The sequence below is a fragment of the Cololabis saira genome, chromosome 2 (genome assembly GCF_033807715.1).
Source record: "Cololabis saira isolate AMF1-May2022 chromosome 2, fColSai1.1, whole genome shotgun sequence".
NCBI classification, from domain to species: domain Eukaryota; kingdom Metazoa; phylum Chordata; class Actinopteri; order Beloniformes; family Belonidae; genus Cololabis; species Cololabis saira.
Window position 1 is genome coordinate 29,393,986 of NC_084588.1, and position 25,918 is coordinate 29,419,903.

Sequence of the window (25,918 nt, forward strand, 5' to 3'; positions counted from 1 at the left end):
TGTTGTTTTTACAGAAATGGAGCTCTCTGTCGCCCCCTATAGGGCACAACTCACACCTCAGGGCTTTGTGATGTGGAGGCTGACCCAGTCCAGTCAAGTATTAGCAATGCTCTCTCAGGGGTAGGTTTTTATTTTGTTACGGTTCTAATTTCATGAAGGGATATTTAAATTAGAATAGCTAGTTTTGCCCCGACTAAAAAAATAAAAATAAAAAATATATAATACAGTGTTGGATCAGACTTTTTTGAAATGTGATCAGAAACTGAATAACATCATCATTGGGTATATATGTGGGTATGTATATATATATATATATATATATATATATATATATATATATATATATATATAGATTCAATAGATTCAAAAAAATGTATAAAGATAAAATATTTAAGTTATATGATCATGAATAGACTGGGAATTAAGCAGTATTATTAATATCTGTGGTTGCTTCTATTTAAGTGTATATTTTTGTAAATATTGGTTACATTGACTGTTCTTTTGTTTTGGTATTTAATAAGGGGCAGGTAACATAAGACTTGTCTTCATCCTGCTCCTTTTCGGTCATGGGTGTGTAGATTGACCACCATGCACAAAATAAATAAATAAATGATATATATGTGTGTGTGTGTGTGTGTGTGTGTGTGTGTGTGTGTGTGTGTGTGTGTGTGTGTGTGTGTGTGTGTGTGTGTGTGTGTGTGTGTGTGATTATGTGTGTAAGTAGATATATACATAGATATAGAGCAGATGCAGTTAATAGAGACAGTATAGTGTAAATAAGTATATTTATATAAATATTTATATGGACATGTGTGTACAAATATATAGAAATATTCAACTATGTGTATGTATGTATAGGTATGTGTGTGAGTATAATTACAGTATATAATAATAATAATAATAATAATAATAATAATACTACTGCTGCTGTAATACTACTGTTATTTAGCAGTGTGAGTACAGTGTGTGAGTATTTATAAATACGGGTTAAATGATTAGTGAATGGGAGTAGGATTAAATAAGTTTACACTTCTTCCTACTCCTTTTTTGCACATGTATATTAAGATATCAAGTGTTAAAGGATGACATTCTTTGTTTTGTTGTTTTGTTTTCTTAAACTTCTCTTGAAGTGTTGTTTTTTTACATGTACAAAATAAAATAAATCAAAAAATTGTCGAATAACAGTTTGACTTGTACATCTTTTTGTACCATCTAAATGTCTCATAAGATTTACAGTACAAATTATTATTATTAAAATGTGTCTGCATTTTGTCTGCAAGTTGGTAAAAACCTAAGCATATATATGCAGATTTATATATAATTTAATATATAACATATATAATTATTTTTTTACATATATATATATATACATACATAGACACACATTTTTTTTAAATAATTAATATATACATATGTCCGGGGGGGTGAGGGATGGCATGCACTGCTAGTCTGAAATGAGTAAAACACAGGGAAATGCACAACGGGCACACAAGCCTTTGAAATCTGTAAGAGAGAAAACAAACAAACAAACAGACACGAGAACAGGCACAACAGACACAAACCGCAACTATTTCAGGTCTCTGAGACTGAATCCAGACTAGACTACTGCGATTATCTGTCCCCCAAAACTGTGGAGTGAGTATGTAGGTGAGTGAGCAGTGAGCAGGTATGTATGTCTGTGTAACTGTGTGTGTGCAAAGTGAAAACAAGGCTTTACCTGAACTGCAACTATAGTGGAGGAGGAAGGGCACAACCCCGCTACCAGAGAGACCCCCAACCCAGGCCACCCACAGCTCCACGGAGGACCAGAAGACAAATTAAATTTGACATATTCTTCATATACATTTGGCTACATTTTACAAATTAATGCATGAAACACACACACAGGCTTTTTAATTTCCAAAATTTGTCACTGCTTTTTTAATTCAGTTAACACGGCTTGAAGGAATTTGAGCTTGTAATGCAGGTGGAGGCTGAGCACGTATTCCATTCACTTCCATTTTTAGTAAAACAGGACACACAGCCAAATAATAATAATAGAATCAAAAAATTAAATGAATCACCATTTTCAAAACATTATTGGTCACCAGTAATCACACAAACTGAACAAATTAAAACACAGTGCAAAAAATACAGTAAATTTTTTTCCAAATTATATTGCAATTCCTAACAGTTTAAGTCTTTGTTGCACGTCAAAAATACATGAGCACAATATGAGGGTTAATATACACTAACAGAGTATTGAACTACATAAGTGTTTCTTTTACATGAAAGAGGGAAACTTAAATCCTTAACCCTTTATAGGTCAGTCAATAAAATACTTGAAATGTCAAAATTTCCACTCTAGAGAATTATTGGAAAATATTAAAGGCACTTTTTTAACATTGTAACTTTTTTGTAATAATCATGGACTGTAGTTCTACTGAAGTGACCAAATATGGCCACTTGCCTGCAAAGGGTTAAACGTTTTGGCTGTTGTAAGGTTATGTTTTGATGATAGAGTCAGGAAACCCACAGGTGGGGAAACTGACTTCATTTCCTTACAGAGATACCTACCAGATGAGATTATTCTGATCATCACAAACCAACAAGGCTTCAAAGTGAGAAAAGAATGACGTTCCCTGTGGTCTCCTAAGCTGCGTAGCACAATAATGCGACCTCACATCAACGCCATCATACGTCTCAGACCTTCAGTGTCTGCTAATGTATAGTTTTCATTGCAGCCATTTCACCAAAGCACAGCAGGAAAAGCATGATTGTAATTAATGAAATTAACATTGACTGCACATAATTTAATTTGACTAAAGACCTTGCGTTGTGCATGTTGACTTTCTGCTTTAATGCCATTGATTGTACCTGCTGCTAAAATACATGTCTGCTGTTAAAAGAGCAGTGGTAAAATACTAAAGCAATGCTTCATTTTTCCAGTACAGCAGTTTTCACTGTAAAGTCACCGTAGTTCAAATGACAATACAGCAACAGACAGTGCAGAAGAAAAGTCATTCACAGTCAATGTCTGTACTAATACTCAGTGTGCCGGATAGCTCGGCCCATGTGTGGAGGTTGCAGTCTTCTTGCAGCCTGCCCGGGTTTGAGTCCCAGCCTGTGGTCTCTGCTGCTGGTCAGTCCCCTCTCTCTACCTCCAGTTCATATCATTCCAGCTATGAGAGCCCCATAATCTGTATACAGAAAGAAAGAGAGAGGGAGAGAGAAAAGAAAAAAAGAAAAATGTTTGTACTCTGCTTTCGACAATAACAGATACATAGTAATGGCAGATACATAGTGACATGCAAAAGCCTGGTCACTATTATTGTGAGAAAACTCGGCAAGTACAAGATAGACAGAAATACTTTAAAAATTAAGCATTTCTTTCATATCTGAAAATACATTGCTTTCTTTTAATAATCGCCATCTTTAACAAGTTTAACATTTAAAAAACTAAAAAAAAGCACAAATCACAATTATCTACTCTCTGCATGGTCACTTCATTGTGATCATATCTCTTTTTGCAATTACCACTGCCTATAAATGTTTGTTTTTTTTCAGGGGGGACTGTGAAGCTCAGCATAAATCTTTCGGAGTACCGCCTTTTAGGTAGTTCATTGAGTACTCTGTCTCTGGTTCATTCACATCATGTTTAGACCATCTTTCCACTGGAGGGCGCAGCACACCACTAGTATTGTTTTAGTAATTGGTTACAGAACTTAAATAATTCAATATCTTCTCTCAGGTTGACAGTTTTGACTCTCTTATCTAAATAATTAGTGCAATTTTATAATTATTATTTTCTCACATAATTTTATTTTTATTTTACTATTTTATTTTGTTTGCACTGAAACTGGAAGATAAATATTTTTGATGAGGGTTTTCCTCTTGCACTACAGGAGAAATAAACAGCTTCTCGCATACTATAAAATAATTGTATTGGCTTTGCCTGTTTGGCCAATGCCATTATCCTAAGGGAAATTTTATTGGATCAGCTGAGATGCTTAGATTCATTTATAGGTATAAATTGTTTGAAATAGTCATACACGAAGATGATTTTGGAACTCAAATATTTGGAGTACTACAATATTTGAAGTGATTCCAAATTATTAATAACAGATGTTAATTCCTGTAATAATTTGGACCGCATTTAAAAAAATGATACGACACAATTACTTTTTGCACAAAGTAACGTTTTTCGAGCCTAAGTAAAAAAAAAAACGAAAAAAACTGCATTAAAGGAAAGTGCGTTTGCTTGTGAAATGTTTTTAATTTCAGAATCAGAATCATGTTTATTTGGCCAAGTCAGGTCAAACAAGACTCGGTTTGACTCGGTTATTTTCGCTCACTGTACACTACAGTAAATATACAAATGACAGCTCTTATTAACATATAGGGCCTACAGTTTTTTTTTAAAAGTGAAAGGTGCAGCAGTATGAGGTAGACATTTGTTTCATTTTCGAGATGACATCAAGTAATGGTCTGTTTATGATACAACTCACTGTTGTTCCACATAATTGTATTATCGCAGCGATTTTGTACTAAGTGATGACTTTCCCGTGTCTTCTTTCCTCTGGAAAGAGACACTCAAGTTTGATTTATGGTTCCCCGACGCAGAGCCTACGGCGTAGGGTACGCAGCGACATACGCCGTACGGTGCGCGTCGCCGCGTAGCTTACGCCGTACTCTACGGCGTAGCTCTGCGTCGATTTAACGCAGAACCACAATTCAGGCTTCAGGATCGTTGAGAGGTTTTCCTTCCTTTTTTTTTTTTTAAACAAACTTTATTCAACATTGTCAAAATTACAAAATTCCTTTGAGGAAACATTAGTTTGCAACTGAAACATAAATTCACAACACACAAGTGAATATGTAACTATACATTTTTTCCAAGATAAACTTCTAAATTTAAATAAAAATAAAATAAATAAAATGAATTTAAATAATCACAAAATAAAATAATCACAGGGGTTGACATTTCAACAAAAATGTATAAGCGTAGCAAGATTGTATCTTAAAGAGCAAGAGACTCTAACATGGTTTCACATAAATCATTTATAGACTGATTTTCTTTTGAAAGTACCTTAATAGATGTTATATAACTTTTTATTTCGTTTTTAAAACATACTATGGAGGGTTTGCTGTTTTTCCATTTATTTTATGTATATTATATTTACCCAAAATTAGAATTATGTTCACCATCTTGGATACCTTCTTTGGCAGACCATCCATATAAATTATGACCTGAAACTTGCTGAACATACAGTTGTTGATCCCAATCTTTAACCACCGATAAACATCTTGCCAAAAAAGTTTTGTGATCGAACAAGAAAAAAATAAGTGTTCAATTGTTTCGTGTTCTGTTTTACAAAATATACAAGGATCTACGTCAAAATTGAACCTTCTCCTTAGGGTTTCAGCGGCAGGATAAATATTGTTTATTATTTTAAACTGAATTTCTTTTGCTTTGGGTGAAATTGGCCATTTAAGGTAGCTGCTGTATATCTTTGTTAACGTTACTTCAATTTCTTTATTTTTGTTGATTTTTTGATATCATTGAATAGCTTTTCTTTAAACACATTTCCAAGTACTTTGTTATTACATTTTCTTTCACCCAATTTCAATTCACCGACATTTAAATCAGGCAGTTTGACAATCACATTTGAGTATGTAAGAATATTTTTATCATATAATTCAAGGGAAGTGGAATAGCTCTACATATTTTATTGAATTCTCTATGAGAGCAATTTAAACTAAACCTTTCTACAAATGTATTAAATTGCAATAAATTGCCATCCTTGCTGCGCGTTTGCGCCTCGTTTGAGCCTCGCGGCGGCCCGTAGTTGTGACGTGGCTCGGCGGCCGTGATCTTCCACGTCACTAGGAAGTGGAGCAGCTCGCTAACGGGGCTCGCAGGGATTTGCTTTCCACATTTAAATACCCCAACCTGGATACCAAAAGCCACTTTGGACGACATATAGGCGTACGATAAGGTAAATTATCGTCGTAGTTGTTACTAACATAAGTGGTATTTCCTCTGCTGACCGGTGTTAATTGATCATATTGCTGGCTAACGTAGCTGCCCTCCATTTCATTGCAGGTCTGGATCAAAGCTTTAGTGTTAGATAACCTTTTCTCCTTACCGGTTTATACTGTATCTAAACTTAATTCAACTAGATGTGATGACGGTTTACTGATTAATGTTAATGTTTTCCTTCACAGCTGCTTGGTACTAACGCATTTCCCTGTATCTGACCCGGGGCTTCATAGCTGCAACTAACTGTAACTTTACTTCATTTTGCTTTCGATAAACAGTTTTCCTCATGCTATGGTAAAAGTCCCTGTTCTATTATTCAGGGAAAACAATCATAGATTTGCATAAACTCATGATTTCAGGTACAGGTATTCACAGGGGTGCAGATCCGATGTCATGATTGGGGGGGACACCAACGTGATTTTAATTTTTAATTTTTCCAATATGCAACTCATACCATGCCATAAATTGATAAAGGCTCGCCAAAAAATACTGCACAGGGAATCATTTATTGTGCTTACCTTTCTTGTTTATTTGTCCTAAACAGCCAACAGTGTGTGTCACTGCTTACTTAACTGTTATATTTGCAAGGGTGTAGGTTTGGTCTCAACATTGTAGGGACGATATAACAGCATAAACTGCATGTTCACTTTTTGCTGGGGACGGGACATTAATAAGACCAAACAGATTGGGTGAACGGGGGTCAGGGCTACATTTGTCATGAATATGAACCTAATGAATTGATAGGCTAAATGATCAATGCAAAATATTCTGTATTGACTTAAACTAACTTTCATGTGTATTGGTTCACCTGATACACGGTTCGATTCAAACCTTTTGTTTTCAAAAACTACTAAAGAAACATTTTGAAAACTTCCAGAATATTCCAGGATTTTATTAGCAATTTAAATTGCAATATTTGAACATAACTTAAATTATATTAACATATACAATAAATGTATTAAGTGTACTTATTAATAATATCTTAACTATCCCAGATGCAAAAAATAAACATTTGTCTTAAGACCACTCAACATTGTCTGTCTAAATAAATAAATTAAATACCGGTATAACTGAAAAAACAAAAATAAATAAAAATGGAACCTTCCTTCAGGTTAAACACTACTGCTTTTGTCAACAAGCACAGCCAAACTCAACAAAAAATGAAAGCTCCTTTGGGCTGCTTTAAGACCACATTGAGCCTCCTGAAAAGTTGGTAGTGTTATGTCCCTACCGTCCCTATGCAAACCTACGCCCTTGTATATTTGTAAATCATAATTTTAAGGGTTTTGGGCATGTAGTGTCTACTCGTCTCAAATTCTTCTCACCATCTTCCTTTTATCCTATGGGACTACTTTATGCACAATCAATTGATATATGGATGAAATATGGAGCCCTAAACAAGTTGTTTAAACTAACTGATCATGTTTTAACACAGTTATGGTGGTAAACAAATCTAAAATCTAAAAAAAAAAAAGGACCCATTGCTTTCATTCTGTACACCTCAAAACGCACCGTGGATGTATTATTTTTTTAGAAATATATTTTTAATAAATATTCTACATATTCAACCTTTAAGTCTGAAAATACATTTGTTCAATTTTGAATAATTTAGGGTATTTTTATTTGGGGGGGCAATTCATGTTTTTCAGAAATTGCCGGGGACATGTCCCCCCCGTTCCCCCCGGGATCTGCACCCATGGGTATTCATAATTATATTAGCCTATTATTATTGAGATGCAGTTGTCTGGAAACTACCTAAATAAAATGTGTGTCTACTCAGATGGTTGGTAACATTTTATTGAAATTTTTTTTTTTTTATTGCATTAGATTGTGGAGTTGTACGTGAAAAGGCGTGAGAAATGACTGTGTGTACAATAAACAAACGAGCTTCTTTAGTCGTTGCTTATACCTGGAACTGACTGGAGTTGCCTGGAATACATTATTCCTCCCCTAGCGCTAATAAATGTGTTCTGCATTGCTTATGATTCTTTTTCAAAGTCAACGTTTGATTTGCTCTGTTTACAGACATACAAACATGACGAGATCTTTTAGTTTGAAGCCTAAGATCAAGAATATTCAAGTCATTTTAAACAATAATCATGCTCCTATAAATTCTGAAGCAATTTATACTGTTTCCTACTAAGATATCCTTTCATAGTCTGTCCTCAATGCAAAAGACTTCCAAATGATAATCCTGTTTTGATAAGATTCTGAAAGTGACAGGAAGCTCATGTGAGTACCAGCCAGAGTTCCACAATAACTTATTTGAACAATAATTATTCATCAAATCATGCCATCCTCTACAGCTTAACAGAATCACATGCTAAAGTAAAACATCTTTACTAAAAATTCTTTACTAAAAACACTGAATCCTTGTGATATATCCAGCTGCATTTGACTAACTCTCACCACTAAAGCCTTGTATTAACCTGCAACAAAGTTACATTCTGTAAGGTCCAGAACAGAATGTAAACAATGGATATTTTCTCCATTTACTTGTTTTAGCAAAATGTTTATATTCAACTTTAAAATGACATAAATGAATAGAAGAAACGTATTCTTGACATTTAGGTCAAACTTTGTCTCCTTCCCACCTTGATATTCATATTTAATCACTTATTTTTGTGTACAGAAATAAACAGAATGACAGAAACTGAAGCACAATCAGAAAATTATGTGTTTACATACATGTTAATATGCGTGTCTTTTCATTGAAATGTTCACTCTCATAACTCACGGTTTAAAAAAAAAAAGGAAGAAAAGTATACCTCATAATACAATAGTTTATAGAACTATATTTTGTTCTATGAATTTTTGTAATTTTGTGTATTATCAGTCTCATTATTGTGGCAGAATCTTTTTTACCACTCTTTGAAGCACTGGCGGAGTAGATTTTGGTTGACTGAAAGTGCCCTGGTCCTGCAATGGGGAAAACAAGCCCAATCCTCAACCACTTTACCTGACCATTGGTAGAAGGTGTTTGTTTATATTCTGTTTTTGGATAAACTAGATGTGGTGCTCTGAATTTTCCGCAAACGTCTCCACTCAAGCTTCTCAAACTTAAGTTCCCTTTTGCGAGAAGAGTTTATCTCCCTACAGTCTTTCCAAACAAGTCAACTTTTTTTTATTGTGAACTTTAACATTTAACACACTAAAGACTGTTAGAGTCTGAGATTTTGAGGTTTTTTTTTTTTTTTTTTTAATAAGTTTCTCTTAACTTAAAGCCTTCGCTTACACATGCACGCTGGAAGCATTCTCAGCATCACTGTCATCCACTGAGTAGGATGACCATTGCCAAACTGAATTGTGGTTTGTTATGGTTATAGCGTTGCTTCTGCCAAATGTTGGGAAATTTTTTAGCTATGCATGCTACAGCTACACGGTTAGAGCTAGCCAATGAAATACTACATGGGTGCAGGACTGTTTCAGCGTATGTACTGACCAGAAGGAAATTAGACTGGTTGTTTAATCTATGATGAAGGTACATCGCAGACACTCATGGTCGAGCATTGCTGCTGCACTGCTTTCCAAATTCCTGGTAACACAGTCTGATGTCTGAGTGAATAGATTGGGACATCCACCCTTCAGGAGATTGGCTCCGTCTTTAATGTTCTTCACATTAAAAACTTTCTCTCCTTGAAATGATGAACCCCACATTAAGAAGTGGCCTTGTAACCCTTTACAGCTCAATATGGAGCAATGATGGGTTTCCCCCCTTGGTATTGTGTTGATGCACACGTGAAAGTTCTGCTCCAGTAAATTACCAAAACGTTAGCTTTTTTGAAGATTTTCTTAGTTTTTCTACATACTGCTTTTATGTTTACCTGTATTTTTTTAAACAAAATAATGTCAAAGTGTAATGTTTAATGTGTTGTTGTTCATCTGAGGTTGCAGTATCCTAATTTTAAAAACTTGTAATGATTCATACATGACTTCTCTTTTCTTCTTGTAATTAATAATGGCCACCGGAATTTGTAAAACTAGCTAAGTTTAGGATTTTGCTAAGTTGTAAGAAAACATTTTTAGGTCCAGCTTCCCTTCAATCATTTTTCAGCTCTTTCCAAGCAAAATAGTGCAAAAACTGTCTTTTTTTCCCACATATCTTTATTTATTTATACTTACACCAGAAAAATAAAACTCAGAATTTAAAGAAAGTAGATAAGAAATGCAATCCTGTGTTGTTGCAGTATATCAGATAGAATCAAAGTTAAAAAAAAAGACTAATTCATAAGAGTAGGTTAGAAATCTGAGACCTGTAATGGGATACCTGCTTTTTATTTCTCCAGCTTTATTCCTCACATTTCTTCTACTTTCAATACATTTATATTCTTAAAAAAAAGAAAAGACATTTATTAGAAAATCAGTTCCTCATTTAAGTACATATGTTTTTTTTTTTTCCTAAGCTAAAGAAGTAGACTATAACTAGCCAGGTAAAGTATATAGCAATGATGGCTGCCTTGTGAAGACTGTTTGTCGTGGTATATTCCCAATATGCAAACTTCCCAGTCTATTGCTAATTATATTGTCCGAGGTTATTTTGATGTCAGCCCAGAACGTGTTAACTTTTATAGAAAAGTATACATATAGTACAAATCTGGTATGTGGTTGTTAATGTTGTTGAGCTTTACTAGCGTCACATATGTCACTACAGATTGTTCTTTTTAATAAGATTGCCCGGTAAGGTGTTGTGGTTTATTCTGATTTTTTGTTCATTCTCTATGGATATATTTGTTGTTGTTGTTATATCTACTACATTAATTGCACCTGTGAATGTGTGTTTTGTCTGCTATTTACCAAACTCACTGCTTTGTTTCCCCCCATATAGATATTATCCAGACAAGGATATTGATTGGGACTCTTCTTGACTGAAACAAGCCCAGCAGCAAAATGACAGCTGCAGAAAACGTTTGTTACACTCTCATAAATGTTGCATCTGACTCGGAGCCTCCGTCTGAAGTCAGCCTAAAAGCTGATCTAGGTACGAACTCTTGATGTGAATATCCTAAGCTATGCTACAGAGTAGATTTGTTATTATTTGAATTTAACTTTTACTGAATTAATTATTTCTCATTACATTACATAGATACATATATCAAGTTAAACAAGTACTTTTTTGGGGAACAAAAAACGGATGGAGTTCTATATGGTCTGGGGAAGATTGGTGTAGTTAAATGATAACTATAATCATCATCTTTCCTCAGAAAAGGGAGAGATCAAAGCAAAAACGGAGGCCCTGAAGAAGGTCATTATCATGATCCTGAATGGCGAGAAGTTGCCAGGACTGCTGATGACTATAATTCGCTTCGTGCTGCCTCTTCAAGATCACACAATCAAGAAGTTGCTGCTGGTTTTCTGGGAGATTGTCCCCAAAACTACTCCTGATGGCAAGCTGCTTCAGGAGATGATTCTGGTCTGTGATGCCTACAGAAAGGTAAGCTGCCTGTAGCATTTGCCTTCAACTAAGTTATACAGTCTAACTGCTTTTCAGTCTATGCATCATAATATGCTTTGAAAAAAAAGTAAAATAAGAGATATAATTAAAAAGGCATATGCAGTTGTACAAATTAATCAAAGGTTCCCCCTTGACTCATAGTCCATGGTCCAGATTTTGGACATTTGACTTTGTGGAGTTTGTAAAATCTTGCTGGAAAGCTTATGCACAAATGCATGGATGGAAAAACAAGGTTGGACCTTGATGTAGTAATAATAGCTTAACAATTGAAACATTAATGTGGTAGCAATATGGTTTCATTTTCAATATTTATTTACACGCACACACAAACCTCAGCAATCATTTGAACTCCTCTTTTGAACCTCAGGACCTGCAGCATCCCAACGAGTTCATCCGTGGCTCCACTCTGCGTTTCCTGTGCAAGCTGAAGGAGTCTGAACTGCTCGAGCCTCTCATGCCAGCCATCCGGGCCTGCCTGGAGCACCGTCACAGTTACGTGCGCCGCAACGCTGTCCTGGCCATTTACACCATCTACAGGTACCGCCTGTTCAATGTCTTATATTCTGAATCATTTCCACACTTTAAGCAGTCTGTACTCCATTCGTCTGCGACCATTAAACAACTTTAATTTGTTTTAGGAACTTTGACCATCTCATCCCAGATGCGCCGGAGTTGATCCATGATTTTCTCGTTAATGAGAAAGATGCCAGCTGTAAGAGGAATGCTTTCATGATGCTGATTCATGCAGATCAGGTTTGTTATAAATCCTGTCCATTTTTTCCCCCTAATTCTCTACTGTTGCGTGCCATTAGTCTTATAGTACTTAGCTTAAAGGGCTTAACAAAAATCCCTCTGTCTTCATATCACTTCTTTCAGGATCGAGCTTTGGATTACCTCAGCACCTGTATTGATCAAGTGCACACTTTTGGTGACATCCTGCAGTTGGTCATTGTGGAGCTGATTTACAAGGTGAGTCAAGACCTTTATTTGTCTAAAGGTTATGAGACACAATGGCTTACAATCAGAGCACATTTAACGTCTGACCTCTTGTTGTTCCCATTTAGGTTTGCCATGCCAACCCTTCTGAGCGCGCCCGTTTCATCCGTTGCATCTACAACCTGCTGCAGTCGTCAAGCCCGGCCGTTAAGTATGAGGCTGCTGGCACCCTTGTTACCCTCTCCAGTGCCCCCACGGCTGTTAAGGTACATCATGGTTTTATCAGGGATTTTTGTGAATCTTATACTCTTTATACAGAGGGGATATTTTACTGCATGGACAAGTCAGAGAAATCTTCAGGGTAGTGTGGTCTTATAATGCATCGTGTGCTTTGTTGTGCTCCAGGCTGCTGCCCAGTGCTACATTGATTTGATCATTAAGGAGAGTGACAACAACGTTAAGCTGATCGTTCTCGATCGTCTGATTGAACTGAAGGAGCATCCCACTCACGAGCGTGTACTACAGGTACGTGTAATTATGATAGTGTTTAACTCTTGTTGCAGTTACAGTAAAAAATAAAATGCAGTCCTTTTTAAACCACAGACATCTTTCTACTCTTTCAAAATATTTCTAATTTTAAAACAAAATATGTAAAATCATAACAGGTGAGAATGTACAGATGTTGTTAGTTGTAGTATTGTTTTTAATGTAAGAATATATTTTAATATGAATAATAAAATACAGAACAATATTTCACCTAATTTGTTCCAGGTTTTCTGCCACTGATACAATCCCAGTTTACTGCAGCTATTTCATACCACAGCTTTCTGAATCTGTTTGTCTTCAGGACCTTGTGATGGACATCCTGCGTGTCCTCAGCACTCCTGACCTGGAAGTTAGAAAGAAGACCTTGCAGTTGGCATTGGACCTCGTCTCGTCACGCAATGTGGAGGAGGTCTGTCGCATCTTCCATTAATTCATGTGGTTGTCATGGTTTTGTACCAAAGTTGGGATATGTTGCAAATATATATTGACATGTCTGTTTCCCAGTTGGTGATTGTTTTGAAGAAAGAAGTGATCAAGACAAACAATGTGACTGAACACGAAGACACTGATAAGTACCGTCAGCTCTTGGTGCGCACGCTCCACTCGTGCAGCGTGCGCTTTCCTGACATGGCAGCCAACGTCATACCTGTGGTAAATTTCTTTTAATTTGAGCACATTAAAAGCAAGATGCTGTCCGAATCATTTTCTATTCATAGATTAAGTTTAGTGGGGGTTTTTTTTTTTAATGTAAAGTCCCTATTAAGACTTTTCTTTGTGTCGCATTGATTTACAGCTGATGGAGTTCCTGAGCGACACGAACGAGGCAGCTGCTGCCGATGTGCTGGAGTTTGTGCGCGAAGCCATACAGAGATTTGACAACTTGAGACCACTGATCATCGAAAAGATGCTGGAAGTGTTTCATGCCATCAAAACTGTCAAGTAAGGCCGTACATGCACATTGTTGATGATGATATGCAGAATTATTTTTCTCTCTTTCTCTCCTCGTAGTATTATATTAACCAGGTCAGTCTATCAGTGATTAAACATATATATTCACTGCTTGCTAATGTGAAGTCAAAACTCTGCAAGTCAAATGGAATTGAACTGATTTTTGCGCACTGCATTTATTCGGCTTTTGTCACAATTATCCTGATTGTTCTGTTCCAGGATTTACAGAGGAGCTCTTTGGATCCTAGGGGAATACTGCAGCACCAAGGAAGACATCCAGAGTGTGATGACAGAAGTACGTCGGTCTCTGGGAGAGGTAGGTTTTGGAAATGTCACCAGAATTAAATGCATACAGCCTCAGTGGTCAGCAATTTTAGTTAAATTTGTTATAAGTATCTTACACGTATGTTATTCATACAGATCCCCATTGTTGAGAATGAGATAAAGAAAGAAACGGGTGAAGTTAAACCAGAGGATGAAGTTAGTGCTGCTCCAGCTCAGAAGCTAGTGACAGAGATGGGCACCTATGTAACACAGAGTGCCTTGAGCTCCTCGAGACCCTCAAAGAAAGAAGAAGACAGGTGTGTGCTGTGTTTTGTAGAAGACTGTCATTGTTAGGTCTTATTCTATATATAACTGGTTATTTGGATTTTGCCATCCATCCCACTCTTGTTGTTTTTGTCACCCTAGACCTCCACTCAGAGGCTTCCTGATGGATGGGGACTTCTATGTGGCAGCTTCCTTGGCCACCACGCTGACCAAAGTGGCCTTGCGCTACGTTTCAATTGTTCAAGAAAAAAAGAGACAAAATGTAAGTTATCGTGTCACTATTTTCCTGGCCTTTTTTTTTTTATATCATTGTCCTCTCTGCTGGTTCGTCTAATTCCTGCTGTCCTGCGTCTCCTGTAGTCATTTGTTGCAGAGGCCATGCTGATAATGGTCACTGTGCTGCACCTGGGCAAGTCCTCCCTCCCTAAGAAGCCAATTACAGATGATGATGTGGACCGCATCTCGTTGTGCCTGAAGGTCCTGTCAGAGTGTTCACCACTTATGAATGACATTTTCAACAAGGAGTGCCGCAAATCCCTGTCACATATGCTCACCGTCAGACTGGAGGAAGAGAAGCTGTCACAGAAGGTAATGGCCGTTGACTCACAGGGTTGCACTCAGGATTTAACCTCACACACCTGAAACATCATATGTCAAGAGAGTCACTTTTTTGTATTAGAGAAGTGAGTACGTATGTTATTAAGGATTTAGGCCCCGTTTACACGGGGCAAAAACTGAGGCGTTTTCATGCGTTTTGGCCGTTCGTTTACACGTAAACGCAGCTCAAAGCCCCCAAAAACGATCATTTCTGAAAACTCCGGCCAAAGTGGACATTTTCAAAAACTCCGTTTTCACGTTTGCGTCTAAACGAAGGAAAACTGAGGAAAACGGAGATTTAAGCTTCAGAACGTCACATTATGCACCAGAAACTCACCAGCGTCATGTGTGCGACCTGTGTTTACAATTAGTTTGGCCACCGTCAATATTTTCTTGTATTTTACCTGTTTTATATTCTAAAGTCACACTTAAAAGTAACTCCCCCCCCCCCGTCCAGCCTCCTGCTCATTCAAGCCTGTGAGCGCGTCAGCCAGCAGCATGAAGCCTGAATTATGGTTCCGCGTTAAATCGACGGCGTAGGGTACGCGGCGACGCGCATCGTACGTGCGCGTCGCCGCGTACCTTACGCCGTAGGCTCTGCGTTGGTGTAACGCGGAACCATAAATCAGCCTTAACTGGAAGTTACACACGTGTCATTTGTTGATGTTTTTCCAGGATTCTGATTGGCTGGCATGACGTTAACAGCGTTTTCATGCGGGTCCGTGTAAACGAGGATTTTTTTGAAAACGTAGAGGGGAAAATATCCGTTTTTGTAAATACCCGGCTACGTGTAAACGTGGCCTTAGGCATGCGCCTGTTACCAGTATCATGGAATTTCACGATTTGAAAAAGTCATGTTTTTTTTTAAACTACAAAAAAAAAAGACAAATCCACTCTATATGATATAATATCTCTGGTGCAAACTTCTTTTTGTAGGTGGCTGAGGGAGAGAATTCACCAGCACCTTTTTCCTGTCTGAATACAGGGTTCATGTTATCGAAGTGGATAATATGGATAATTAATTGTCTGACATTGTCACACTTAACATTACGTCACCGAGTGGCAATGATCAGAGAAGTTCCAGTTCCCTGCATGTATATTATTGTTTACATTATTTAGCGGATCCCACGTCTATACCTGTTTGCCTTCCAGCACTGTGCATAACTGCTCAAGCTCACTAAATATTTATAAGCGGCCTGCTGGCTCTCTGGTGTTTTTCGACTGTCGTGTGTGGAGAGAATACAAATAACGAGTGTGCTTGTGTCTGAAGTGAACACTCAAGTTAAGTACTGACTGCACGTCCCTGTTGGAATAATGGGCCTCACAACGGGAAAACAATGTTTCTCTATTGCACCCCCTACTCAAATCGTATCCCCGTGGCTCTGCTCTCAGTTAACAAATAATACATTTTAGAACTGCAGTTGCAATACTGTGATACTGTCATATTTTAGCTGAAGATTATCATACTGTCACATTGTCATACTGGCCCGTGCCTAGTAGGGTTTATTCTGGTTCTTTGGGATGTGTGTTGATAAGCTTCATAATGTCTGTACAAAAAAATTCTGTCTGAGCTTTATGGGATGGCAGATACTGATTGTTTAAGGCTTAAGAGATTTAGAATCTTGATTTTAATAGGAGTTTAGGCAGGATCTGTCAACAGTTGGGCACACCTGGCCTTTCATGTTGAATGAGAAGGTGTGCGGCGACTGCTCGGAGAAAGTCTCTTGGAGTTTCAGCGATTATGGAAATGAAGATCAGACTTTGTGTTTTTCTCGTTGTGACAACAGAAAGAATCTGAGAAACGGAATGTTACGGTCCAGGCAGACGATCCAATCTCCTTCATGCAGCTCACAGCCAAAAATGAGATGACCTCTAAAGAGGATCAGTTTCAGCTCAGCCTGTTGGCTGCCATGGGAAACACTCAGAGGAAGGAGGCTCTGGATCCTCTTGCATCAAAACTCAACAAGGTACACCACGTTTTCTGCAGAAAAGACCTAAAGTGGGAGACAGATTTTGGGGTTTGGGATTATTTCTGCTTATTAAAAAAAAATCCAGATAGTTTGATCAAATTGTTGCATTCCATTTTTTGCTGCTCTTTATTTAAACTTAGTGATTAGTATTAAGTCATTTTGGACTCTTTGCCTTGTACCTTGTACATGTTTTCTGCTTTAAAAAAATCCTTCTGTGGCATCAATGTTAGGAAAAAAAACTGTTTCTCAGGAAATATTTGTATTTAATAGAATTGACATGATATAAATATAACACATTTTTGTCCAAACCAGGTGACCCAACTCACAGGCTTCTCAGACCCAGTGTATGCTGAAGCTTATGTTCATGTCAACCAGTATGACATTGTTCTGGATGTGCTGGTAGTCAACCAGACCAGTGACACTCTTCAGAACTGCACCCTTGAGCTGGCCACTTTAGGTTTGTTTTATTTATTTTCCACCTCACTGGGCAAATATGCAGGTTTCTCTTCACTAGTAATACTGCCTGGAGCCAGTTTGTGAACATTTGTGGTGTTCTCATGCACTAAACTGAACTTTTCCACTTTACAGGGGATCTCAAGTTGGTTGAAAAACCTTCCCCTCTAACTCTCGCCCCTCATGATTTTGCCAACATTAAGGCAAATGTCAAGGTTGCCTCTACTGAGAATGGCATTATATTTGGCAACATTGGTAAGAGCGCCATATTTCTGTCTTTTAAAACATGGTGTTTCAGCTTGTGTTGCGTCTGCTTTGTGTGACTGCTTCATGTATTTGATTCTTTCTTCCCAGTCTATGACGTATCGGGAGCTGCCAGTGACAGAAACTGTGTTGTCCTTAGTGACATCCATATTGACATCATGGACTACATTCAGCCAGCTTCCTGCACTGATGCAGAATTCAGACAGATGTGGGCAGAATTTGAGTGGGAAAACAAGGTAAGCGTGCATGTGTAAAAAAAAAAAAAAAAAAAAAATATATATATATATATAATATTTGTTATCTGTCTGCATGTTGTGTCACCATTTTCTATACACTACATTTTCTATATTATAATTTTATAACTGTGTTCATACATTTGATTAGAACAAAGTAATCATTTCCAATGCAAGTAGAATATTGAACTGTTTTTACTTAATCCAGTTTGTCTAGAGCAGTGTCTCCCAACCTGGAGTCCGGGGCCCCCCTGGGGGGGCGCCAGAGATCTCTGGGGGGGGGGGGGGCGCGAAACTTTGTCTGCTTTGAAATTATGCAGTTGTAAAAATTATATTTGCGAATGAGTCATTCATAAGACATTGTTAGGAATAATTTATGAATGTCTTGAATATTTTTTGTGTTTTTTATACACTGGTGACAAACACAGGAAAGGAATTCATTCCTTATTATTATATCATTATTCAACATTTAATCTACTCCGACAGGTTGTTAAAGGAAAAATGTTAAAAAATGTTGGTCTCATATTAAAAGAGACATTTTTCAGAAATATTTGTATGTCCTTTTGTGCGTATTTTATACATTGGTGACATTGGAGAAAAACAAAGTCATATGTATACAGAGTAAACCAAAGAGAAATGTATCAAAAAAACATAGAACATAAATGGTTCATTTATTTCAAGTAAAGACTATTTTGGTGCTAGTACGTACGGGCCGGGGGGCCCGGCTGGTCTTAGACACCAGTAGGGGGGGCTCCAATGAAAAAAGGTTGGGAACCAGTGGTCTAGAGGCTAAGAAATAATGGTTATTGAGGAGAGTTTTAGATTTTCTAGAAAATTCTCATACAATTTGAAGGATTTAAAAATAATGGTATAAATGAAAAGAGATCTTTCTTGTTTTGTTTTTTAAATTAAGAAGATCTTCATAGCATGATCACTGAAGATGGTTAACTTTTCTTTACAGGTGACAGTGAACACCAACATCACTGATCTGAACGAGTATCTCCAGCACATCCTCAGGTCCACCAACATGAAGTGTCTGACTCCTGAAAAGGTCCACATGAGATGTTACACATAAATTAATTGGACAATTCTTTTTTTTTTTTTAATGAAGGCTTTTTTTCAATGCATGATTTTACATTGTATTAATCTGGTGTGAAACTGACTTCATCCTGAAGCTGTATTATTTTTAGAGCGTTTACTCGACAACATTGTTCATGGTTCTCTTGTTGTCTTATAAACCAGGCACTCTCTGGCTTCTGCGGCTTTATGGCTGCCAACCTTTATGCTCGATCTATCTTTGGAGAAGATGCTCTGGCTAATGTCAGCATCGAGAAGCCCATCCACCTGGGGCCTGACGCACCTGTCAACGGACACATACGCATCAGGGCCAAAAGTCAGGTACATCACAGCAGCCGCAGCGTTTCCCTTATATATCATAAAAGTAAAGACGGGGCTGAGCTCATATTGCCTAAATTTGAGTATATCTCTTTACAGCATATTCATCTCATAAATCACTAATAAAAGTAGACTTGTAAATAAAATGTTGATATAAACCTTTGCCTGTGTTGTTTCTTGTATAGTTTTTTGTCTTATATATATCCATCTCTTTCCACAGGGAATGGCCCTGAGCCTCGGTGACAAGATCAACCTCTCCCAAAAAAAGGCAAACATCTGAGACCGCTTTATTGTCTTGCTTCACCCATCGTACAGCCTTTTACATCACTGCGTATTAAGAAGTCATTATGTTCAGCTGCTTCTCTTCCCTCTGTTTTTTGTTTTATTTTTTTCTCATATTTTTTAAAGAATCTGTTTTCAGAAAGTTGCATCTCATCAATGTCCTCTTCTGTGCTGTTTAATTTTCAATAAACATACTGTATATTACAATGACAACAGCCTCTTATTCAAACACCATGTGACACCACTTCTCCTTCTCTCTTATACTGCACAGGCTTGCATAATAGTAGATATTTTGTAAACGATTTGTTATTGTTCCCTAAAGGTGGCTGTGCCCTTTAAGTGGAGGGACTCCACGTCCAGCCTCATATCTCCAGGAGCTAATTAGAATTCCTCACATTCCTCTTGTGAAATCTCGCACAGTGGGAAGCTGATTGGAATCTGTTTTGTCAGTGCCCCCAAACTAAAGCGCTTACTTATCCTAGACATGTGCAGCATTTCTTTTTACAAATGATAATACATTGCAGTGATATTATGCATTTTTAGTCGCCTGCAAGTTGTACTGTCACTGAGATAATGAGATGAAAAGAACTTGGTGTCTACACAGGTGTGACTGTTCCACTTGCCCTCCTGTTTATAATTTATGAGTTAAAGGACATTTCTGGGAATCAGCCAGGCTTGAAGGGTCACAACCCCAGTCATACATTTACAATATCAGGAGAATCTGTCCCTCCAGGGGGGTGGATAAAGGATGAAAGGTGGCTTTGAGGTCAGAACTTTAGCTGTGAAAATAAACAGTGGGCTGTCTGGCCGCTCGGTGCGCTCCAGCTACTGTGTGCAGTTTGTGGCCTCTTGATTCACTAGATATCACTCATATTGTATATGTCACAGTCACAAAGGTCTGTGCTTTGGTGAATTTTGACTTTTGTATGTTGTTTGGTAAGATGATATGTAGGTATAATATTATTCCAGATGACCGAGATCACTTCCTGTTTTTAAAGAATTCCCATTATTTGTACAAGGATTTGTGCCATCTGCATAACAGTGAATTCATGATAGTTTTATTATACTTTGCAGTAAGGCCAGTGTCAAGTTGACTTCTGCTTTTTTACCTGTTCAGTATTTTATTTCTTTACGGAAGTTTGCAGCCATATTATTGGTCACTTGTCCATCTAATGATCCGTTATCTATACCCACTTCAGGGTCACAGGGATCCGGTGGAACCTTTCCAAGCTCTCTTCGGACCAGAAACCTTCCTGCTTTGAAGCAACGGTGCTAAACATCAAGCCATGTCCTGCTCTAGTCACCTATCTTAAAAAAAAAATTATTACAAGCCACCTAAGTAGATATTTTTCCAGCTCTTTCTCTGTTCATAAAACCTACACAGAAAGAACTGTACCAATATTATCAGCACCATACTTAAGAATTAACTAAATAAATGTAATTTTCTTTGTTTTTAATTTAAGATGAAAAACTTGAGGATCACTCAAGCTCCTCATATGTCATATATCTTACATGTCTTGACACTGGGTGGCGCCACAGGTATCAGCACAATGGAGATGGTTAACATAGTTAAACATTGTAGACAAATTTGGCACATGATTTGTCATAACTTGGCACATGATTCAAATGACTTACAGGCAGCGCCTTTCAACATTTAAGCAAAAGATTATAACAGTAAACAACACAGTGTTGATCTTTGTCCCCAATGCAGCTGATTGCAAGATGTAATGCTCCTGATCGGAAATATAAGCTCATCACTTTTTTATCTTCACCTTTGTGAGGAACTGCTACACTTTAAAATGAAATGTGACCCTGTAATGCCAAAAGATAAGCAACATAACCTGCTGTCTTTGTAAAATGGGAGTGTAAATCAAGTCAGGTCACTTAATGTCACACCACGTTACTGGTACACGGTGCAGTAAATGCAGGTGAAATACTTGTCTACAAGTACACACATGTACAGACACAATACACCCACATAAATCTACAATAATCATATCATAATGATCGGTTGTCATTGTAATTCTTACAAAATGTAATAGGCTTACAGTGACAAATATGGCATATTAGTCTAAACTATATATTCTCATTAATTTAACATGGTCTTTTATACAACATGCACTTTATTTGACTGGATAAACGCAACTTTTTGAGCATTTATACAAAGTTGAAATGGCTGCAGGAGACAAAGTAAAAATACAACTTAATTAATTGTAAAGTAGATAAAGCCTCTACAGCAGCATTAGTTGGATCATGTTTCCAATCAATATGTGCTAATCTTATTAAGCAATAGGAAAAGATTGCTTATCAGTTGGTAGGTTTGATGTTCAGACCGAGAATAACCACATTTAAGAGCCAGGACGGGATCCAGTTTGCATTGCATGATATTGGCATGTTGACAGCAGGACATGTTTATTGCTGTATGATTTCTCTTGATCACAGCGAGGAGCTGGAGAGCTGCTAAAGACAAGAATGTGCCTGCAGGGTACATGATCAGTGTCAGGACAGGGGGGCCTGTTGAGCTGCATTTTGTAATAAACGTCCAAAATGTAATAACTTTGTCATTTCATTTTGTAATGAAGCTGCATTTTGTAATAAACTGCCGCATTTTGTAATAAACTACCCCAACGCATTTTGTAATAAATTTTGCCGCATTATGTAATAAGTTATTACATTTTGAGAAGATTATTATAAAATGCACTTGCAAAAAGAAAAAAGAAAATGTAATAACATGGTGCATTATGTAATAACAATTCTAAAGCATAGTTTATTTGTTTGTTATTGGCCTATATAATTCCAAACTTCAAATAGGCAACTAAAGTTATATTTGGAGTATTATACGGTACATAGATTTATTGGGCTACATAGCTCTAAGGGAAATTGCATAAAAAACAACAAAAGTCACTCTTGTATAAATTCATTGTTAAACAAACAACAATAATAGGTATTATTACATAATGCACCATGTTATTACATTTCCTAGAAAATAAAAAAGTTGTAAGTGTAAATTTATAATAAATTTACCAAAATATCATCTATAGACATGGATCTTTTCAAAAATGATAAGCAAGTTTAGTCACCTTGAGTGGTACTGATATCTGGTCTGGCCCATGGACTAAAAGACAAGAATGTGCCTGCAGGGTGCATGATCAGTGTCAGGACAGGGGGGGCTGCAGAGGGGGCCGTGTGCGTGTGCAGGGGGCGGTGGTAAGGCAGTCTCAACTCAGCCTGTAGAAGGAAGGGCCCCTAGCGCCAGACACCAGTAATGGCCCTGGCTGATGATGACTCCCACCGTCGGATACACATCTTGAACAAGCCAGTGTAAGTCGCGGCTGGAACTCGGGCAGCAGGCAGGCGTCTGGAGAGAAACACACAGACACAGACGCAGACAGACGGACGGACGGAGCTGACGCCGAGCCGCTCCTGCACACAGCCGGGCTCCCTGCTCTCCGCCGCAGGGCCTCGTCTCCGCTCACAGCGAGGAACGCGGCTGTGTTCGCCGCTCACTGGCGTCTCGATGGCCGGCTGGAAGGACGGCGCGGTGCAGGAGAAGTACCGGCTGGTGGTGGTCGGCGGCGGGGGGGTCGGCAAGTCGGCCCTGACCATCCAGTTTATCCAGGTCAGTAAGAAATAATAATAATAATTAATAATGATTATAATAATAATAATAATTTAAAAAAAATTCCCTCCCTTGAATTTAGCCTTGCTTTGATTTCCCTGCCTACAAGGGAAGGGAAGACACGGTCAAACCTTGCAACAAGACACCGGCCACTTGCTTTCTGCACCACTTTGCAGAGGCCTGTTGGGTGTTTATTGGGGGTTTACGGACGAGGTGTGAGGAATGAGCCGAGGAAAAGAACCGCTGTCACTTTAAAGCCTGAATTAAATAAATAAATCAGCCTTTAACGCGACGGCTTCCGAGATAGAGGACCACTACTTCCACTTCTCGCCAGTCAAAGGGAAAGCAAAGCGAAAGACTCCACTCCGTCCCAGTTTATTAACTTATATAGTCTGCAAAGTAAAGTATGGGGATGTTAAAGTCTCCCCGAGCTAGACGACTCCGAAACGACAGGTATTGAAGCTCGGAAGGAGGTGTTTGGGGGGAAAGTTAGTCAAGGAAGGGTATTGACATAATACGGCGTTTTAATGAAGTTGAGGTGAAGTGTCAGCACTGCTTGGTTGTGGTCTGGCATCGTTTTGCTGTTAGTATCCGAACTTGGGTCCAGGTTAGGGTTGCCAACTCCCTGAAACATAAATAAGGGACACCTCATCGGCAGAATTCACCTTTCCTGGCGTGGTGAATTTTTTTTTAGCCCCTATTTTTGAGCGAAACGATTTTTTTTTTACTTTTTGACTCGAACCTGAATTGAATTAGATGCATATTTTCCAGTAATTCACTTTAATACAAAATAACACAATGAACTGAATAAAATAAGTATCTTTCTTAAACAGAAACCTGTCCTGCTTAACTTAGATTTGTATAAATTAATATAAAACAATAGAAAGAAAGCAGAACATACATTCTGTAATAGAGCACATTTTTAGTGCAATAACAAAAGTGCAAACAGAAAGTCTGTAGAAAACTTGTAAACACATGTGTGCCTCAAAGGCCATGACTGGTGGCTACAGTTGTAGTAAAACAGAAAAAAAAACCTTATGAACTCAACAGCTCAATGCCATTCTCCATTGGCATTTTATGACTATTTTTTGACTCACAGTAATACGGGACAAAGTGCGTCCCCTTTAGTTATACATTTATATAAATACGGGACGATTCTGTTTTTCAAGGGACGGTTGGCAACCCTAGGTCCAGGAGAGTTTGACAGATTTGGTCGGGCTTTCGGTTTGTGGGTTTAGTTTAGCGCTCAAATTTGACCTAAAGTTGATCAAGTATGTTTCGGTTTCAGCACCCGAATTTGGACCTGTTGTGTTGAATTGGGCATCGACCCTCATAACCGTACACGGGCAGGCTTGTGTCTTCTGCCCTGGTTCTTTAGTGTCTTTCTATCTTCCTTTTTTGGATAGTTAAGACTACCTTGAACTAGACTGAAAACATCAGTTGGGGTTGAGTTACTGTAAAACAGCAATGTAAAAAGGGTTCATTGAAAGTTGATTAACTTTTGTGTTCAGATAATTGACATTCACCACCTGCTGATTTAACCTCATTCAACACTTCCATCAAACACTAAAAAGCACACTTTCTAAGAAAATATGCTGAAAAACAAAGCTTAGCTCGCACCCCCTAAAACGGTGACTTCATCAGTTTTAGAATAGGCCACTTGAAAACTCATCAGTGTGACATATAAAAGGCATGTAAACAGTTTACCTCCCTCTATTCCCTGTTGCATTCCGACACACTGGAGACACAGCCTGCTTTGCTTTGACCTTCCAGGCTTTCATAATAGTCACTTAGGAGTGGACTCTTTTCCGCAAAGCCCACACACACACTCGGCCTGAAAGAGATGACAAACTTTGCCCTTTTGCCTTTCGTTGTCCCCCCCAGTGTGTCAGTGTGTTACTGATGCTGTCTCTGGCTTCCAGGAGACTAGACTGCAGGCAGCTGTATGTCTGCGCTCTGTCAGACAATAGTGGGCTGGCACACGCTTCAGAACGGGGGGTGAAAAGATTATGTGTGTGAGTCGGGGAGGGGGGTGTTTAATGGAGGTTCAAAAAGCTTATTAACTGCATACCAAGTAAAAAGGGATTGGATAGCTGTGGCATTAATTTTTGTTATAACCTATTGACCTGAAGTATAGGACCATTAAAGTCTGTCTAGGAAAAAAAAAAACTCCACAGAACCTCTCATGATAGATAGACAGGACTTTTTCCCCGCTAAAAACCCCAAATGGGAAATTCTGGTGTTTAAAGGAGGAAAGTAGTAGGTACAACTACCAGGAATATAACAAACTACTCAGAAATGCTAAGGAGATGAACTATCAACTGCCCAGGCTTTGTTATATGTAAATACAATGGAAATACATGGTGTGCAGTCAATATTCTAATGTACCTGTTCACACATAAATACACATAGTGGTCAAACAGTGCACTGAAAGTTACAGTCCAGGTCACGAGGTAGTGTGCTGCAGTAAAATATCAAGTCCATGGCGCTATTTCTTTTCCTTAAAATAGTAACATAACCACACTAAGACTTCACTGGTAGAATAGATAATATTTTAGCTTTTGTAGAATCAACATATGTTGTTTATGGATGCTGCAATCATCTCAGAAATTGTTAGTGCTCATAAGCAGAGGGTCATACTTGATGTCTGTG

General features: G+C 37.9%; 2 protein-coding genes across 2 annotated transcripts in view; both read left to right on the plus strand.

Annotated features, from left to right (window-relative positions):
• The first annotated feature begins 5,844 nt into the window (after nucleotides 1-5,844).
• Nucleotides 5,845-19,854, plus strand: copb1 (COPI coat complex subunit beta 1). Its single transcript, XM_061742793.1, has 22 exons — nucleotides 5,845-5,978; nucleotides 10,848-11,000; nucleotides 11,224-11,453; nucleotides 11,842-12,011; nucleotides 12,113-12,227; nucleotides 12,351-12,443; nucleotides 12,539-12,676; nucleotides 12,816-12,935; nucleotides 13,258-13,365; nucleotides 13,461-13,607; nucleotides 13,750-13,895; nucleotides 14,124-14,220; nucleotides 14,325-14,485; nucleotides 14,595-14,715; nucleotides 14,814-15,041; nucleotides 16,838-17,017; nucleotides 17,333-17,477; nucleotides 17,609-17,728; nucleotides 17,828-17,973; nucleotides 18,932-19,021; nucleotides 19,213-19,368; nucleotides 19,586-19,854. Exons 2-22 carry the CDS (start codon nucleotides 10,910-10,912, stop codon nucleotides 19,643-19,645), a joined length of 2,862 nt encoding a protein of 953 aa, XP_061598777.1. The 5' UTR covers nucleotides 5,845-5,978; nucleotides 10,848-10,909; the 3' UTR covers nucleotides 19,646-19,854.
• Nucleotides 19,855-22,874: 3,020 nt separating this feature from the next.
• Nucleotides 22,875-25,918, plus strand: part of rras2 (RAS related 2) — a 35,441-nt gene continuing 32,397 nt past the window's right edge. Inside the window, exon 1 of the mRNA XM_061742795.1 lies at nucleotides 22,875-23,266. Within this exon, the coding sequence (XP_061598779.1) occupies nucleotides 23,165-23,266 (102 nt within the window). The 5' untranslated portion in view covers nucleotides 22,875-23,164. The remainder of the gene's footprint in view (nucleotides 23,267-25,918) is intronic.